The 18,461-nt window shown below is 46.4% G+C and overlaps 2 protein-coding genes and 2 non-coding genes across 4 annotated transcripts in view; 3 read left to right on the top strand and 1 right to left on the bottom strand.

Annotated features, from left to right (window-relative positions):
* Nucleotides 1-6: 6 nt before the first annotated feature.
* On the top strand, nt 7-4,371 carry RPSA (ribosomal protein SA). The gene is made up of 6 exons (XM_005423932.1): nt 7-220; nt 1,136-1,254; nt 2,502-2,747; nt 3,590-3,718; nt 3,961-4,129; nt 4,227-4,371. The coding sequence occupies exons 1-6, from the start codon at nt 88-90 to the stop codon at nt 4,319-4,321; spliced, it is 891 nt and encodes a 296-aa protein (XP_005423989.1). The 5' UTR covers nt 7-87; the 3' UTR covers nt 4,322-4,371.
* LOC115948214 lies at nt 1,826-1,983 on the top strand. The gene has a single exon (XR_004082060.1). It is a non-coding gene; the product is annotated as a small nucleolar RNA SNORA62/SNORA6 family (small nucleolar RNA).
* On the top strand, nt 2,909-3,067 carry LOC115948215. The gene has a single exon (XR_004082061.1). It is a non-coding gene; the product is annotated as a small nucleolar RNA SNORA62/SNORA6 family (small nucleolar RNA).
* Nucleotides 4,372-17,624: 13,253 nt separating the features above from the next.
* TMC2 (transmembrane channel like 2) overlaps nt 17,625-18,461 on the bottom strand; it is a 30,700-nt gene continuing 29,863 nt past the window's right edge. Inside the window, exon 20 of the mRNA XM_005423971.2 lies at nt 17,625-17,878. Coding sequence (XP_005424028.1) covers nt 17,625-17,878 — 254 coding nt within the window. The remainder of the gene's footprint in view (nt 17,879-18,461) is intronic.

Raw genomic sequence — 18,461 nt, 5'->3', positions numbered from 1 at the left:
TGGACCTCGTGGCGCGTCCCCGCCGGGCTGAGCCGCGTCCCTGTGCCCGCAGGTTCCCTGTCGTTGCTTCCCAAGGGAAACCCCACAATGTCCGGAGGCCTCGATGTCCTGCAGATGAAGGAGGAGGATGTCCTCAAATTCCTCGCTGCCGGGACCCACCTGGGAGGTACCAACCTGGACTTCCAGATGGAGCAGTACATCTACAAAAGGAAGAGCGATGGTAAATAGGCGGGATGGGTGGCCCGGGATGGGCAGCTGGGGTCTTGTGGGCAGAATTGGTAGAAGCAGGAAAGTCCTATCGCTTGATCTCTTTAGCATGGTTTCTCATTGCCTTTGCCATGGATACCAGTGTTAACTCAAAGAAGTATAATAAAATACTGATTTTGGAACAATTCTACTAGTTCTTGACTATTTTGATCTTTAAATCTGGTAAATCAATCACACCTGGATTCAGTAATTTTGCTAGTTCTTTACTATATTAATAAAATGGTTTTAGTATGTCAGTTATGATTTCTCCTTGTTGGTATTGGTTGTCAATCTAAGCTGCCATGTGTTAAAAGATAAAAACTCTTACCAGTGCTAGGTTTTTGATGATAGGTGCTGGAAGTGTGTGATGTTAAAACCATAAGGGGAGAATTTTCTTTATAATAGCTTTCCATTAGCTAGAATGAGACTAGAGTGTCATCATTTCATAAAGGACACTGAGGTGCTGGAGCATGTACAGAGAAGGGCAGCAAAGCTTTTGAAAGGTCCAGAAAATGTAGTGAATAATGATTAAAGGAGCTGTGTTTGTTTAGTCTTGAGAGGAAGCAGCTCAGGGGGATCTCACGGCTCTCTACAACTGCCTGAAAGAAAGGGTCACCCTTTTCTCCTGCCAGCAGTCAGAGGATTCAAGGAAATGGGCTTGAGATGAGATAAGGGAGATTCAGATTAGATGATAAAAAAATTCACCGGTTGGATGGTCAGACAGTGGAATAGGTTGCCCGGTTGTGTTTAAGGGGGCCCTGGATATGATGTTGATTGTATGAATTTTGGAGTGACCACAGCCATGTGGCAGGTTTAATGGCAGAGGAGTGCTATCCTGTTTTAGGATCTTGTATTTGCTGGTTGTTCTAAAGCCTTTTGTTGCCAACAGGTATTTACATCATCAATCTGAAGAGGACCTGGGAAAAGCTGCTCCTGGCAGCTCGTGCCATTGTTGCCATTGAGAACCCAGCTGATGTGAGCGTCATTTCTTCCAGGAATACTGGACAGGTATGGACGTCAGGAGGCCTGCAGTGTTGGGAGCAGGGCTCCCTTGCCTTGCATGCATCGCTGTCTGCCAGTGACAGCTTGGTGATAATAGGCAATAACACCAATTTTAACTGTAGGAATGCTTTCTGTAAACATGGTTTTTGTGTTGACTTGGCAGCTTAAAACAGATGAGTTGAAACCCACTCCCCATTTGAGGGCGTTTGATAACGTGTTTTTCTTCCATATCCTTCTCCTTGCTGGATTTCTGTCATATTAGTGGTCAGTCCCCTGGTGACCCCTTCCTGCCAGACCTGCTATGTGTAATTGGCAGTGATTTTCTGGGGACAGTAAGCCCCTGATATAAAAGTTGTCAAATAAGAAATTTTCTATTATTGAGCAAGGTAAATTAGCTGGTATATTTGTAATTTTGACTCCTAAAATTTTTAGCAAAAATGTTCTGTTGTAGGAGGTGATAACTCTTAATTAGTCACTGGAGTTTGTGAGGTTAGGTTGTTCAGGTAACTGCAGGTGGGGCCACAGATGTTTAGGGAGATTCAGGGGTGGATTTCTGAAGGAAAAAAGGTTAGTTTGATGTGCACACTATTAAAGCTTGATGCTGAGGTCAGTTTCTGGCCAATGAGCTCTCAAGTGTCGGAAGTGTGCAACAGCAAAGGATGGCAGGGTTTTCGCTAACACCAGGAGAGGGGCTCCCTCTAGGATTGGAGTTTGATAGTAGGCCCTGCCACATGCCTGACAAGTTGGAAGCTGTTAAAATTGAATGAGAACTGCCAACTGCAATTTTAATGGACAAAGGTACAATTTGTGTGTATTTATTACTGAGTTTTTCTGTAGTTCCCTGAAGTTCCTGGATAACGAAAAGATACAGAAATCATGGAAGAAAACCTGCTTTGCTTTTTTTGTAAGCTTTTTGTTTAATTCACCCTTCCATGATTTGATTATGAGAGATGGGAGTGCAGCTTGCCAATAACTTGGGGGGCAGAGAAGGCTTTTTTTCATGTCCTGACTTACTGCTTTGCTGGTGGATACGGTCTTTTAAAAAGCTCATGGTGTAGCTCTTTTCAATAACATTTTTATTTTGTCTCCTTCTGGGTTGGTGAGCCCTGATTTCACAGGAATGGAAGCAAATAGTTCCGTTAAATTTCATGCACATTCACTGGCAGTGCCTGGGTGACTTGGCTGAAATGCACTTTTCTGGCTTGGTTAAAATGCAGTTTTCCTACTTCACCTTTGCTGTGTCCCTTTTGCAGCGTGCGGTCCTGAAGTTCGCTGCTGCCACTGGGGCTACTCCCATTGCCGGACGTTTCACCCCTGGCACCTTCACAAACCAGATCCAAGCAGCTTTCCGTGAGCCGCGGCTCCTGGTGGTGACGGACCCACGGGCTGATCACCAGCCACTGACTGAGGCATCCTATGTCAACATCCCCACCATCGCCCTGTGCAACACGGACTCCCCGCTGCGCTATGTGGATATCGCGATTCCCTGCAATAACAAGGTAACGCTTCCCTGTGGCGTTCAGGGCAGCTTCCTCTGGAGTGTGCCCTGCGCTTCCAAGATGGATGCTTTCTGCAAGGGAAGGTTGGCTCGTGTCTCACGTGTATCTTGGGGGATGAGCTAATGAATGTCTCTCACAGGCGGGTGGGGAGGAGAAAATAAACTGCACACAGTTGGAGCTTGGAGCTGAGGCTGGTTTCTGGCCAAGGAACTCTCAAGTGTAGGACGTGTGCTATAGTAACCTGGCAGGATTTTTCGCTGACGCCATGAGGGTCTTTGTGACCCAATGAGTGGAGTTTGATAGTCATTCTTGCCACAGATCATGAATATGAATGAAAGATAAGTGAACTGATGGAGAAACTGCTCTGAGACATTACCTTGGCAGAAATCACCTGAAAGGTAAAGTCTAGGAAGATGAGAAGCTATCTTAGATCTCTATGGGAGTGTCAGTCAACAAAACTAGTGTAAGCCGCATGTGAGGATGTGTGCAAGCTTTGTTTATTTTGTCAAGTTTTCAATTTCTTCATTCTCGAATATGTGGTGAACATCATCCCTGTCTTTTGGATGAGACTTACATCAGGGTGGTGAGCAACGTGAAACTCTGTAACAGGAGAGTTACTTCAGGCTGTGATGTAATGGCATCATGATTTCTGCAGAGACATGAAAATGTCACTGGGAACTTGAAAAGTTACCCTTTTTTCAAGTTCAAGTACTTAAGTGTGGCATTGGCAAGTAATGTCTTTCACCAAGCACAAGCCTTGGATGGGGTACAGATAAGTCTTCTGCTCTTTCTGGAAAGGTTTAATTTTACAGCCAACTCATACCTACTTTCTGCTGTTCCAGGGAGCCCACTCAGTTGGCCTGATGTGGTGGATGTTGGCTCGGGAGGTCCTGCGCATGCGTGGCACCATCTCCCGTGAGCACCCATGGGAGGTCATGCCTGACTTGTACTTCTACAGGGATCCCGAGGAGGTAGGAATCCTCATGGCAGGGAGTGTGTCTCTCTGGGATGTTCTGCTTGTGCTCATATCCCATGGTCCTGTGTATCTGCTGTCGAGGACAGGTTTTGCTAATGTAATGATGGCACTTGACACTCTACTGTGGTGGTTGGTTAATTGTATTCCCAGTTGGTACCTGTTGCCTGATACTTGAAAGTAAGGGTTATGTTCTGGGATGTGTTCCTGGGAGACTCAGGCTGGGCTCTTCCATTGCAGATTGAAAAGGAGGAGCAGGCAGCTGCTGAGAAAGCAGTCACGAAGGAGGAATTCCAGACTGAATGGACAGCCCCAGCACCTGAATTTACTGCTCCTCCTCAGCCTGAGGTTGCAGATTGGTCTGAGGGAGTGCAGGTCCCATCTGTGCCCATCCAGCAGTTCCCCACAGGTCAGTTTGGGGGGGTGTCTGTGGGAAGGGGTGGAGGGTGTTGTTGAGGGTGGAAGGAGCTGGGGAGTGCTAAGTGTTGTTGTATTTGTGATTGCAGAGGACTGGAGTGCCCAGCCTGCCACCGAGGACTGGTCAGCAGCTCCCACTGCCCAGGCTACTGAGTGGGTTGGCACTGCCACGGAATGGTCTTAACTTCAGCCCTGCTGTACTGTGAGAGAAATAAAGGCTGGTTTAGTACGTGCTGTGCCGGTGCTGCATTTGTAAAGTTGCTGGCTGGTGACGTGGGGTAGCAATGGGGCACGGTCCTCAGGCAGGAGTGGGCGTTCCTGTTACACCCTCTTAACCTTTCCTGGCTCCGCTCCAGTGGGGAGGCAGCAGTGTGTGTGCTCAGGCAGAGCAGTTTGCTTTCAGTTTTTCTTTTTTTATAGCAGCCTGTCTGGGTCCACCCAAATGGGCTGCTTTTGTTCTCTGCTTGGGGTTTCACAAGTTTGCAGGGTGAGGATGGTTCTGGTGACCAGGTGTGGGTGGTGGCCTGACTGAACAGTGTGGTGAATAGAGTCCTTGAGTTGGGAGCTGCTCCTCTGATGGAATCCCAGCCTTAGCATCAGTATTGCCAGTTTCTTCCTCAAAAATGTTACAGTAATCTTCAGGAAAAAAACCACCATATTAATTAATCTGCTTTAGTTCTTGAGGATTATATTGCTGTGATTATTAGCGATAATGGGAGGTAGACCAAGAAAATGGGGTTTTGCTTGTTGGAGGTGAAGATTGTTCAGATTGGATCCTTTTTTCCATATTGGTGTGGTTGCAGATGCTCCTTTTTGTACCTTCAGCACTGCCAATTAACCTGTAAAGAACGTTTTCTCTTGGTGCATGTGCTCATTTAATTTGTAATAGTGTGTATTAGCAGTAAAAAACCTAAAGCAAGTTATGCATATTACTGCACAATATCTGTCCAAAGGAGACTGATTTTTATTCCTCTTGTCTTTACCCATTACATGCAAGGTGACTAAAAGTTTTGTTAATAATGAACAGGTGAGCACTTCACCATTTTTTCCTGAAAGAGAAAGAGACGCTCTGTTTGTTCACTGCGTTCCTCAGAAGTGTGCTTGTGGCACGTCCTCTGCTACTTCCCAGAATCCAGCAGGGGGAGGCCCCTTCCTGCCACCTGAGGTCTGTCACTTGTGTGTCAGCGTGTGTTGGGAGCCTGGTCGTTTGGGGACTATGTACCTGCTGATTGACTCCCCAAATCTGAGATTGCCCCAAAAGATTTGTTGGCCTGGAATTTTTTTCATTCTGCTGCATTGAAAGTTCCCAAACTCAGAGCAGTCTTACTCCTTGGTACATTGAATCTCTGCTGTCACTGTTGCTGTTTCACGGTTGCCCCTTTTATCCGTTGTGTAACTTGTTTCCTGCGAATGTGTTCCTGTTAATGAGTATGTAGAAGTCATCAGACAGCTCCTGTGTGGGTGATGGTGCTGTTTTAAATCAATTGGTTCTGAGTAATTGCTGCTGAAATATTCCTGGCATGTTACTGCAATGTGGTTGTTTTCATTTAAGTATTTCCTAAAGTATCACTTTGACTTTCATGATTCTCATTCTTGGAACCAAGGACTGGCAGTGGCAGGTGGATCTGCACAGCCTGGTCAGGAGACAGATCTCTGCATGTGGGTTCAGAATCACCTTGTTGGGGCAATGGGTAGAGTGGGAGAGCTCATTTGCCTGCAGCACTGCAGAGGGATGAATAGCAGCCTTTAGGAAAGGAGGCAGCCTTGGCTGTGACAGCAGAGGACTCAGTGCAGGAAGGCTGTGATCCTCAGCATGCTAGAAGAACAGGGTGGCACAGGAGTGGAGACAGCAGCAGACACATAGCAAAAGATCTGCCAGAGCTTCCCCTGTGGCAAATACCTGGCAGATGTAATCTGTTGAGACAGTGCAGAGGAATGAGTAGATAGGAGCAAATCCTTGAGACACTGGCTTGTTCATTATTGCCTGTTTTTGGTAAGTGCAGTGTTGATGTTGAATAAGAACATCAAAGAGCTTGTAACTGTTCTGGATTGATCTGATTTGACCCAAAATGGCTTAGGCAGAGGTCTCTGTATGGTGGCAATTTCCATTGAGGGTCATGATAATGTTTTCTTTCTCTGTGACCTTATCTTTGGTTGATGGAACTGGGTTGAATGGAGCTAGGTGAACTTCTTAGGATAGCCTTCTTCCAAAGTTGGTTGGCTGGGGTTTCAGAGCATCGTAGGACCCCTCTGGACAAATGAGCTGTTGCAGTCTTTGCCGGTATGGTACTGTGTGATCCATGAATGTCTCATACATGCAGACTTTCCAGTTCCCTCCCTAATTTATATGCCACCATTCACAGATTTTCCTTTTCCTCTCCAGTCACTCCTTTGCCTAAATAATCACGGTATTTTTAGTATCCACGTATTGTCAGATTACGCCAAGGTTATTCATTTGCAGGAAGCAAAGGGTTTTATGCACAGCTGAAGAGATTCATCTCTCTGCTTAAATCCAGGCTGCAAAAATGTTCCACTCTTTGCATCTGTCTATAGGATGTTTGATGTTGACTTTTAGGAGTATAGTATACTCATATTGTGAGCCTGTTTATTCAGATCTGTGCACTGTATAAGTGTGTAAAGGAAACTAAAGATGTGTGTGATGAATTCACCCCACTGCTCCTCTTGAGGCTTCTTCCCCACCTAGGACTGTGAGCATTCTGCATGCAGTTGGAGTGGATCTTGTAACAATTTTTTTTTTCTTGGATTACTAGCATCTTGATGCAGATAGACTCTACATGGAGTAAAGCACGTGGTAAATCTGCAAAATGAATGCAGCACTCTCCAAAGCTGTGTATCTTGTACCTTCTTTGGACAGATAAAGCCTGGCATCTTGAATATATTGTCTCCCCAGCAGAGGGAGAAAAAAGGAAAGCATTCCAGATTTACATCATTATTGCTGTAGGACCAAGGTGTTGCTTGAGTTTGTCCCCACTGCCCTGCAGCTTCCAAAGAGCCAGCATTTCAGGCAGTTTTTTCTCTTTAGCTAGTGCTTGGCACTACCAGCTCCCAGCCCTTGCAGCCTAAAGCTTGTGGAAACCACAAGGCCTTAGAGTTGGTGAAAACCTGATCTGCATTGAATCTGTATGACCGGTAAAGGTAGAACAGTTACAGTTGTGTGTAGCACTAGGAATGAAGAACATCATTGATCATCAGCTCTGCAAAGAGGCAGACTGTGGTAAACACCTTGGGCATCACGGGTACAATCTTACTATGTCACAACACTTGATTTTCTCAGTGCCTTGCTTTATGGGGCACTGATTTCTGCACCTGTTTTTATTTGGTTTTTTAGAGCTTGTGATTTTAAGAATACTCACTGCCATTTTTCTGCTGTCCAACTTTGGAAGCATGTAGTTTTCATTTATACATTGTTCATTTATACACTCAGTAGTCACTGATGAAAAAAACTACATAATGAAGATACATTTTTGATATCTCTATACCTGAAAGAACATGTCTTTTCTGGGCTGCTGCTTAAACCCTCAGTTCATCAAGTGTTAATAAAGACTTGAATTTACCTGGTATGTCTTCTCATGAGATGGAGTCCTAAATATTTCTGTCAGTGTTTGTTTCACTGGCTACAAGATTACTTTTATTAGTTCTGTTGAAGCATGAATAAAATAAATTCTAAAGGGATGCAGGATGCATACTTAGAAATTACGGCTCCCTAACCATGCTTTGAAGGCCAGAGAAACCTGCTTTGGTAGAAAATCTTTCTCTTCATGCTAAATGCCATTGCACCACATGCAGAAGGGTTCCTGGGGGTAAGTCACACAGTTCACTCTTTGTTTTGGTACAGTTGCTGGTGACATTTGGGCAGAACAAGGGGTACCACAGTGTGGAGGGATAGAATGTAAGAAAATAAAGATCGTGGAGAAGGTAGTCTCACACCTGCGGAGTTGCAGCTGCACTAAAGATTAGGAGCAGGCTTGCCCTTAATAGGCCGCAGCTGTGTCCAATAAGAAGAGTGCTACGAAGGAGTTGGTTAGCTAGGTGAGGAGAGAGTTGGAGTTTGTTGGCCGTGCTGTGAGAGACAAGGAGTCAGTGCTGCAAGGGGGAGCCCATGAGAAATCACCGAGAAGGTATGGGACTTTTGCAATAAGATGACAACCCCACAGTGCACGGGGACAGCCTGTGCCCACTACCCTTGGTATGGGGCTTGGGTTTTAGCAGCTCAGAAGGGGGGGAACAGGGTCTATTTGCATGGGCCAGAGCTGGATGCTGAGGACTGAAACAGAATTGTGGCTCTCAATGGGACTGTACACCCTCCCACCAGGTATGTGGGTCAGTCAGGTTTAGGGTTTTGCAGAGCAGGGAGCTCAGCATGGCAGCTGTGGCACAGTTCAAAACTCAGAGCTGCTCTGCTACAGGGCACGGCTGTGCCAGACTGGGGCAAGCTTTTGCCATACGAGGGCGTGCTGGCACTGCTCCTCCCTGTGCTGCAGCTGGAAATGTTAGGGTGCAGCCATACAGACTGGAAAGCTGCTGGGAAGCTCACCTGGAATGCTGCATTAGTTAGCATTGCCCAAGGAACTGGTTCCAAAGTGTTTGCCACCTTACTTCTTGAGAGCCCAGGGGCTGCTCAGAGTGAGGGAGGTGGTCTCAGTGTTTGCCTTTTGGGTCTGAACCAAGTCAGGACGACGCTACCAGACACCGGCATGGTGATGGAAGTGGCTTTCCGGGAGCTGGCTGACACCCCAGCATCGCTCCCACCTGGCAGGTGACTGGAGGATGGTGGCGGTCCCTGCACAAGTGCGACGTACGAGTGCGGGGATCCTTCCCAGTGCCCAGTAGATGGGGCTGTGCTTCCTGCTTTCCCCGCGTTCCGGCCGCCGCTGGCAGCGCGGCAGGAGGGCTGGGCAGAGCGGACACCCGCGGAGGGAAGGTACAAAGCTGCCCCTCACTGGGCTTTTTGACCTCCCTGTACCAGAATGGTGCCGTCTCACCGGGACAATAAGATACCTAAAAAAAACCCCAAACGACCGAAACCCTACTATTTTTCTGTAAGTGTCTGAATGTTAAACTTTTTGCCTCCATGCTCAGCTGCAAACCTTGATCTTGACTGTAATTTCCCTGTGGGAGCAAGTGTGGGATGCCGCTGGCTGTGAATGTTCCAAGTTGAAGAAACTCCATGTTGGAAAGCCATGTTTCCAACTCATCTTTCCTGTGTGGCTTATTGCTTCCAGCATTTTCTAGAATGGCTCATCTTCTCCCCAGTACTCCCAGAGCTCCCAGGTATACAATTCACTGCACCTGTTGGCCTTGTTTATATACGAAAAAATTAAGCAGCACATGCAAAGAGGGAATCAGGTGTGAACCATTTTCTCTCACTTCTTATTTTGCTGTTAAAGGCTCTAATTTGAGAGGAAAGATTAAAAAAAAAAAAAAGACACTACCACTTCCCTCTCTGCAGCACGTTTTCAGAAGGCTCCTTTAAGCCTCATGCCTGCTCCCAGCTGGGTAAGGTTTAACAAGCCCCAGGTGCCACGGGCTGAAGTGTCTCCTACCATTTTCTCACAAGGACTGGTGTGGGGAAGGAGTGAATGTGCTGTTTGTTGGCTTTTCTTCTTGGCTTGTGAGGCAAACCCACTTTGTCCGTGTGCTATAAGCAGGTAGGGGCTCTTCATCAGCTCTTTCAGTAGGGCTGAGAAGTCTAGCAGCTCGTTTTTCTCACTTCAAGGGCTCAAGTCCTTTGAAAAGTTTTGAGACAAATTTTAAGTCATAATTCTTTTCCCTAGGCCTGTCTTGGATTTCTGCTTGCTTCCTATGCTGCCTGTGCTCATTTTATATTTTATTTTTGTTCTGTGAAAGCTACATGTTTGTGTTTATTGTTTCAAAATAAGAACTGGGATTTCTCAAACTGTACCTTGAATATAGAAGAAGGAACTTCATTAAAATGTCAAATCTGTGACTTGTGATTTAAAATATGCCAAGTTATCAAGTCTGCATGGTTCCCAGCTGGGATGAGTGCTCTGTGAAGCCATTCTTTTGTGGCCTGTGTTGTCTCCCCTGGGATCTCAAGGATGGAGCTTGCTCTGTTAAGGTAAGTGTCAAGCTTTCTTTAAATTTTATCTTAGATCTTCTATCATTACAAGAATAGTGGATTGACCTTTCCTTCTTGTGTCCATTTGGTAGGCACTGCTCTTCTGCTGTTATGATAATTACAACACAAAATACAGAGGCGAGCAATGAGTGCCTTCTGTGGTGCAGTGCGAGCCAGAGTGGAGCAGGGTGGGCATCAGGCACAGAGCAGCTGCCTCCTTGCTCTCCTAGGCTGGGGTGAGCTCAGCAGATGTGGTAGCTGCTCAAGCAGTATATTGCTGGTACCACAGGGACCCCTGTGGCAAATGTGCTTGGCATCTTCCTGGTTAGATGAGCTTTAAGGGATGCTGTCTAGGATGCATCTGGATGTTGTGGAGCCCCCAAAACTGCCCAGAGGCTCCTTGCTCACCTGGAAGGCCAGGTGGAACAGCGGTTTCACAAATAGTTTAAACAGATGCTACTTTCAGAGGCTCTTCCTTGCCCTCTATATTCTTTCCTCTGAATTCATGGTCTGGTGGTGGCAGGAAAGAGGAAACCCTTTATTTTAGGTGGAGATCTGTTTTTCCTGCTGGACACGGGGTTGGAGGAGTACTGTGAGCAATGATCCATCCCCAACAATGTGACGGTTTTGGCAGTTTGGTGGATAACCAGTTCAAATACAGTACTTGGTTTCAGTGGCTCCGTGGCAGTGTGGCATACCCTGGCGGTGACTTGTCCTGTTCCAGCAGGACTAGTTCAGCTCCTCAGAGCCAGCTAAAGGTCTTTAAAAGCTACTTACCCTCCATGTTACTGGCATAGGTGATGAGGAGGACATAAAGTGCTGAAAGGGCATGTTCATGACACTGGGCTTTCCCTGGAGATTGATTACAAGAGGTTTCCACCACTTCTGCACAAAGGAACTGCTTTTCTCCATGGATCAATGCTCAGGGTAGTGCTAAGGCAGATGTTTCCCCACTGTTGGCTCTCTGTGGCTGTGGCACACCCCCATCCTATGTGGGCATGATAGCAGAGGTGGGGAAAGTTGGGCAGAAACTGTGGAGAGTTCCACAGGCAGAGCTGCAGCTGCTTGTGAAGAAAACCTTGCCAGTGGCTCATTTGTTATGTTTGCAAATGCAGTATCAAAATGCTTCTGCAGCCTTTTCCTCCTAAAACTGCAGGGCTTCTTGGGGAGCAGAAGCTGAGTTTGCCAGGGTCCCATGCAAAGGCCCTGCAGCCCTGGCCACTGCAGCAGCTGCAGATGGAGCTGGGGGACCTGCAAGCTGCAGTGGTGCTGCTGTGGTGGCAGTGAAGCTCTGTTGGTGTTCAGGCAGTGTTTGTGCTGCTCTGTCCAAGCTGCTGTAGCAAAGTGCTCTGGCTAATGAAAAAGACATGGGTTTTATTATAGTGGGGTTTTTTTCCTGTCTTCCTGGCCTTGAGCCCTCCAGGCACCTTATTAAAATAAATCTGATAACAGCCTTCCTATTTGGAAGATCCTACATATCTGCCAAGGCACTGAATTATTTACTGCTGCTGCTGCTATCCAAAAAAAACCCAGAAGTCCCATATGTGGGAAATGTTTCTTAATTAGAGGAAGGTTTGGATCTGCAGGCTTTTGTAGGAGGTAAGCCTTGGCTCCCCCAAACAACTTTGCTTTGAGGGAGGGAGAATGGAGGAAGGAGAACTCAGCTGCTTGGGATGTTTCTGCAGCTGCTCTTCCCTGGAAAAATGGGTTAGTAACACCATTAAAATAATGTTCCACCTCCTACTAACCTGATCTCTACACTTGATCACTGTGGTGGTTTGTCTATCCTCAAGCAGTCCAGGTAACAGTGCTGTGCTGCTATGGTTGTTTTCATTTTATTTTCAACTGAGCTGAAGTTATTTTTTCTCCCTCCCACATTGCCAGGAGAGGGATGACACTGACAGCTTCTGCAAGCATTGCTCGGTTCTGAATGGAGAAGCTCTGCTGCTTTTATATCCTGCAGCTGTTTCCTTGCACAGCTTTTTCACTGCCTTGTGCAGCAGTGGTGGGTGCAGTGTGCCCTTACCCCCGCGCTGGCCCTAAGGCAGGTGCAGGGCTGTTGAATTTCTTACCCTCCAGATTTCCCAGCTCTGTGAGCTGGGCTAAAGGATGGTTAAAGGTTAAATCCCACTCTTGTTGCTCGGGCATGAGCCTCCAGGGAGCACAGCTGAGATCAGCACTGGGATTCTTGTGTCCCACTGTTGTTCTCCTGCCTGATCTGGTCCCCAGGAGGTGAGGAAGACTCTCAATGATTGTCCCTCTCCTCCCCTTGGCTTCTCTGCCACCTTCAAGTGACTTTTGTCCATTGGGTCTTTGCATGGAGGTTTGATGCTGATGCACATAAAGCCTTTGCTTGCTGGGAAATGGCATCTGTCTATCCACCCATCCCTGGGTGCCTGTCAGCTCTCCTCCCTCTACCTGCGTGCTTGGAGCACCAGCTGCAGAGAGAAATCTCTGTGCTTCAGCGCTTTCTAGTTCTGCTGTCAATCATGGAGGAGTGGTGCAGAAAATAATATAAATTCTGAAACATTTAAAAAATCCACTCATCTTGATCTCAGTGCCTGTGTGGATACATGCACACACAGACTGTCTCCTGATATGTGGGAAGTTGGTGGCCTTTGTTTGCTGAGGTCATGGAGCACCTGGGTATTCTCTGAGTAGCACCATGTGGTACCAACTTAAGATTTAGAGACCATGCTTACAACTGGGTTTGGATGTTTCTAGATGTTGGAATGGAAGAGGACCCCAGGGAGTTGTGTCCTGTGATTGCAGCAGTGCCAAGTCTCCCTGCATTAGCTCAACACAGCACAGCATTGTGTTGGTACAGTCCATTTAAAACACAAGGCTGGGCTCTGATTCAGCACTGATGACTATGTTGTGTGAGAAATGGGCCAGGACCTAAAATCCTGGGGTTTCAGAGTCACTTTTTTCCCCAGGGGAACACTGAATCTGAGCATTTGGGAGTGATAAAGCCTTGGCTGCAGATGAAGCCAGGCTGCCACCTGCCAAAGGACAAGCTGCTGCCTCAGGGCTCAGGCAAACGGCAAGAAAACCACGACAGAGAGCAAAAAATCCCCACAGCTGTCAGGCTGGAGAGCTGATAACATTGCACGCAACATGGATCAAAAATGGAGGGAATCACTAATTTAAAGTCTTTTGGCAAGCACTCAGGTTTTTTTTTTCTTTATCCAGGATGTTTTTACTTGGAAGGGATGTGATTTAGAGAGGTGGTGGGGTGAGGCTCAAAGGTCCCTGTCTGACCTGCTTTGGTGCCAGCAAAAGCACTGATTCGTGGTTGCAGAGAGTGCAGGGAGGGGTCTGAACATGCTGGGGTGCAGTAAGGTGGGAGACCTGCTGTTCCCATGGCCTGCTGGGGTCAAGGCAAGGGCCCCCAGGGCATTCCATTAATTCTTAGTGCATCTTCACCAGCATAGAAGCTGCTCTGGTGCTGTTGACACTGGCAGGGGCCCTGCCTCACTGGGCTTCTGCCAGTGCCAGTCTGTGAATGTCCTCCTTTGAGTGGGGCAGCTATTGCTAGAAATAACCTCTTGGCTTTTCTGTATTTGAAAGCAAAACTCAACCACCTGAATTTTGGAGAAATTCTGAAGTTTCTTTTTTATCTGTCTCTTGCTTGTATTTCCTGAGGGTTTCTTTTTTAGGGTTCTGGTGCCTTTTTTAAGCCAAAGATATAAAGAAAAGAGCTAGGTCTCTACAAATGAGCACAACACAGTATTTAAGCTCTTAATTCCTGCAGGGAAACAGATACTTAAGTGTTTTTTTGGGGTTAGACCTTTAAAGCAGAATCCTTTTAGAATTTGTCTCATGTCTGACCTAACCAGACTGCTTTGCTCAGTTCCCTGAAGGTGAACATTCCCAGACTGGCACTGGCAGAACTCCTGCCCAGCCAGACAGGAGCTCATGGGGCTCCTCAAGTTTGTGGGGCAGGATAAACTGATAAAACCCCAGTCTCCATCATCAGAAATTTTCTCTGGGAAGTGGTTTTTGGCTGTCTTTCTTACCTGGATTTGTCAGAGTAAGTTTTTTAGGGTGGATCTGAGAAATTTGTGTTGGTGCTAGTGCAGCCTGTATTCTTTGTCCCTACAATGGGTCTTGTGGTATCTAGAGCCTGTTTGTAGATGAGAGGTTTCTTTAGCCTGGATGTGCAGCTGAAAACCCTCCTCAGCACCCTAAAAAAACCTACAAATCCATCCCCAGGCCTCTGTTTTGTTAGCTTGTTAGTTTATATGAGAAAACCCTCTCCCCTGTCCATGAGCAGAGAAAGATTCCAAAGAAGAGCAGAGGCGGGTGACACACAAGACCTCTGCAGCTCACATTTTCAAGCAAGGTGACAATTCTATTTCTGTGGAGGTTCAGAATGTGTGATAAATGGCTTTGTCATAGCGCAGGATTAGCTATAGGGGAAGAGGATGAAAGCTCAAGATGCTCTTGACTGCGTGTTTAGGATACGTGAGGTTATCAGGAAAAGGAGTGCTGTCAGTAGAGGGGGCATCCAGTGCTTGTTTCCCTTTCTCTCCTTGGAAAGCTTCATATAAGCCACTGAAAATACAAGTTCAGGTGTTTCAAGGTTCCCTTTTGAAAAGAACTTACTGTCCTTCTGCAGCAAAAAGCTGATTTTTCTGCTTTGGAGAACCTGAGGTGCCTTGGTACCAAATACAAAATCAGTGTATTCTTTGCATTCTTTTCTGGCTTTATGAGCAAACCTGCTTAATGGTGTCTACTGTTCTCTGCTCATTGAGAGTACAGAAAGTTGCTTGTCTTGTATACAGCTGGGCACTTTATGATAGAAATGTCTGAATTATGTTTTTGACCCTAAAAGAGAGGGGTGCACATTGTTATCCCCTTCACAGCTCATGTTTAGCCACGCGTTTTGCAAAAATGCCCTTTAAATTTTTTTTTATTTTGCTGAGGTTCCTGTTCATTAGTAACACTGAGCAGATGCACTGCCTGGCCATGCAAACTAAAAACTGATGCCCATGAGAGCTGCCTGTTTAAAAACAAATCTCTGATGAGAAGAATAATAAAATGATTAAGCTTAGATATTTCCTTGTGTTTTTTTAACAAAACCGCTTGGCTGCAGCATTTGAGCTAGTGGCAGTACAAGATGTGAAAAATTTGCAATGCAGAGGGCTCTTCCAGTCATCTATGAATGCAAGCTGAGAGCTGTGAGAGATGTTACTAGGAGGTTCCCAGTACTCACCACTGAGCTTTACTCTTTTTTTTTTTTTTTTTTCTTCTTTCCCCTTGAAGTTAGACTGAGCCCTGGAGGAAGATTAGGATGGATAGAGTCTTTCAACAAATGCTAGGGAGTTGGAAATCAATGCTTTTTGCTGTTTCTAACAATAGAAAAATAGAAATGGAACCAAACACTACTGAATATTCCAGTGAGTTTGTGGAGTTTAATCTTCAGTTGCATGTGAATAACTGGTAAATGGACTCAGAACTCCAAGAGATAAGTAATCATTTCAGTCAATATGAGGACTGAGGGCTGGCATTTTTACACCTTTCATGACTCTTGTGCTCTTACCCCACAGTGGATTGGATTTGGGGCAGAGAGTTTCCGCCGGCCTGCAGGAATTGTCTGGCTGATATTATCACCCTTTTATCCTCGAGTCTCTGAGCCTGCAACAGACACTGATCAATGGGTGAACCTAATGTATTATAATTAGAGATAAACAAGCCTTGAAGGAGTAATTAGTTAATGGGCAGTTGTGTGCTCCAGAGATGGCACAGTGCTTTGGAATGCTCCATATTATTGCTGGTCTGATTCAGAGAGTATCCAAATCTTGTAATGCTTACTAACCTGGTCTAAGTCTGCCTCTGCTTCTCTGGCTTTCAAAACCTGTCTGGAGTTCTTGATGTCTTCTTCATAATGCTTCTTGTTGCCTTTATATGTGTGCAGGCATGTATGCACACACGTGCTTCCAGCCTCTTTCAGTTTGCTAGCAGAGGTGAGTGAGATCTGAAGCCACATTCTCCCCTTTCCAAATTGTGTTTCAGTGTGAGCTGAGGAATGAAGAGGAGGAGAGTGCTCTTCCTTGATATGCAACCAGTCCCTAAGATACCAGAGTCTGCAGGGCAGGCAGGCTGTGCCAAAATCAGGGCACTGTGTTGTTTCTGTGGCTTCCTTCTGAGTTGGCAGGCTGGGAACACCTTCCCCCAGCACTTTCTGACCTGTATGGACACCTCCAAGGAAGGATGTCTCCTGGAAAAGGCCTTCTCTTGTCTGACTTTTGTCCAGTTCAGTGAATGGGTATCTCTGCAGAGAGCTCACCATACCTATGTTGCATCAGCAACTCCCACAGTAAAGAGGCAAGCCAAGACCTTTTCTGTGAGACCCAGATCAGAGAAATGTCCTTCCAAGCCCAGGAAATAAATCCAATGAGCAGCTTCTCATGTGGAGGCTCCATGGGAGAATGACCAACCCTGACCACAGCAGTGTCCTGGGAACAGCCAAACTGACTTTAAGCTGTGCACCAGGAGCAGCTGCTTCTAGAAACAACCCATTGACTTTGCTATATTTGAAAGCAAAATGCAATTATTTCATTTTTGAAGAAATTCTGAAGTCTCCTTTTCTTTATCTCTTGTTTGCATCTCCTGGAAGTACTTCTCTACTGTTCTTAAATGGCAAGAGGAATTTCTAAATGGTTATAATCAGAAACTAGGCCAAGGCACTGTTAGTCTCTCAGTTGTGCTGGGTGGTGTTGCTAGACTAGGAATCATATCCAGGGATTGAAATAATGGTGCAAGCTGCTGTCAACAGACTGTGAAAAAGAGGAGTGGAGTGGGAACCTTGAGAAAGTGGTGGTGGGATTGAAAGATGAAAGTTTGGAGGAGGTAGGCTATAGGAAAACTATGACAAGGGACAAAATGCAGCTGACAAAATTCCCTCTGGTATGAATCCTCTACTCCTAGTAGCAGCTGCCTTGTGGCTGAGCAAGGACACTCAATTTTTTTGTAATAATATTAAATTCTCCAGGCAGAGGAACAACAGAAAAAACCCACAACAAACCTCTGTTTAAATGACAGGTAAAGTCACACCACTTTTATTAATTAAAGAAGCCTCTGAAAGTACTGGCAAGCACTTGCTCCACAGAGCAAGTTAGTGGCCACAGGGTGCATCCTGTGCGAAGCATTTCAGCAATGTCACGGCTGATCTTTGTTCTGACCGCCTCCCATTTCCCTTGGGATCAAAATCAGCACAGCCCTTGGGAGTAACAACTCAGAAGTACTACTAAGTGTCTAAACAAATCTGTATTAGAGAGCGTTGGGTAGATAGAGAGCACCACGGGTGGATGTCCAGCATGCGGGAATCATTTCCTACCAAAGCTACAACGGTTCATGCAGCACAGGAGAAACTTTGCTGAGGTTATCGAGCAGCCCGTGGGTAGCATGGCTGCCCTCTCCCTCTTCCAGGGACTGGTCCCAGGGGGTGTCCCCACGGCCTGGGCTGGCCAGGGTAGGGTGCCCGAACGCCCAGTATCCGTGGCTGTGTCACAAACACCGGCGATGGTGGGGTGAATGCTGCTCCCCTCCCGCTGCCCCTGGGGCTGCCAGCCAGGGCTTCTCCTCTGCCTGGCTTCCTGGCAGGGCTGGATCCATTTGGAGACTCTATTTTCTTGTCTAGAGCAAAGATGATGAATGTTATTTTCTTTGCAGCAAGCACTGCCTTTCATCCTCTCCCCAGTGACTGCTGTTTCTTCTCTGTGCAATAACCAGAGTGTCTGGGGATTTGTGTTTGAGCCTCTGAGTGAAGGAACCAGGAACAAGAATGTTCCTCCCCTCAACTCAACAGCCAGTTCATGTCCCTGCTGTCCAGGCCCTCTTTTCAGGTTCTTACCAGAAGCATTGATAAAACACAATAATCCTACCAGCCATGCTGGTACACACCTAGGCATGGGGTGTGGTGGGTAATTCCTGATTTTCAGTCTTTATTTTCAGTGCACTCAAAACACTGCCAGCACTATATCCATTTAAATGAATGCCTTGAGTCTGCTTTGGAGAGGACCTGTCCTGGGTTGCTCTGAACCTTCCAGTTTGTCTCAGTCCATCAAATTCAAGGGGGTTATGGTGGCACTAGTCTGCCTTTCTCACCTGTACCAGGATAAAATCAAAACCTTTCAGGTGATTTTCACAAGTGAGAGCTGGAGGCTCTGACAGTCAGGAAGTGGCTGGTTGAGACTGAGCCTGGAGGATCCATTTTCCT

This window comes from Geospiza fortis, unplaced genomic scaffold (genome assembly GCF_000277835.1).
Source record: "Geospiza fortis unplaced genomic scaffold, GeoFor_1.0 scaffold346, whole genome shotgun sequence".
Taxonomy (NCBI): domain Eukaryota; kingdom Metazoa; phylum Chordata; class Aves; order Passeriformes; family Thraupidae; genus Geospiza; species Geospiza fortis.
Note: the sequence above shows the minus strand (reverse complement) of the source record. Positions and strands in the feature narration are given on the sequence as shown.

Coding starts and splice junctions, on each gene's coding strand:
- RPSA (XM_005423932.1), top strand. CDS start 88: ATGTCCGGAGGCCTCGATGTCCTGCAGATGAAGGAGGAGGATGTCCTC. Junction 1,255..2,501: donor CTTCCAGGAATACTGGACAG/GTATGGACGTCA, acceptor TCCCTTTTGCAG/CGTGCGGTCCTGAAGTTCGC. Junction 3,719..3,960: donor TCTACAGGGATCCCGAGGAG/GTAGGAATCCTC, acceptor CTTCCATTGCAG/ATTGAAAAGGAGGAGCAGGC.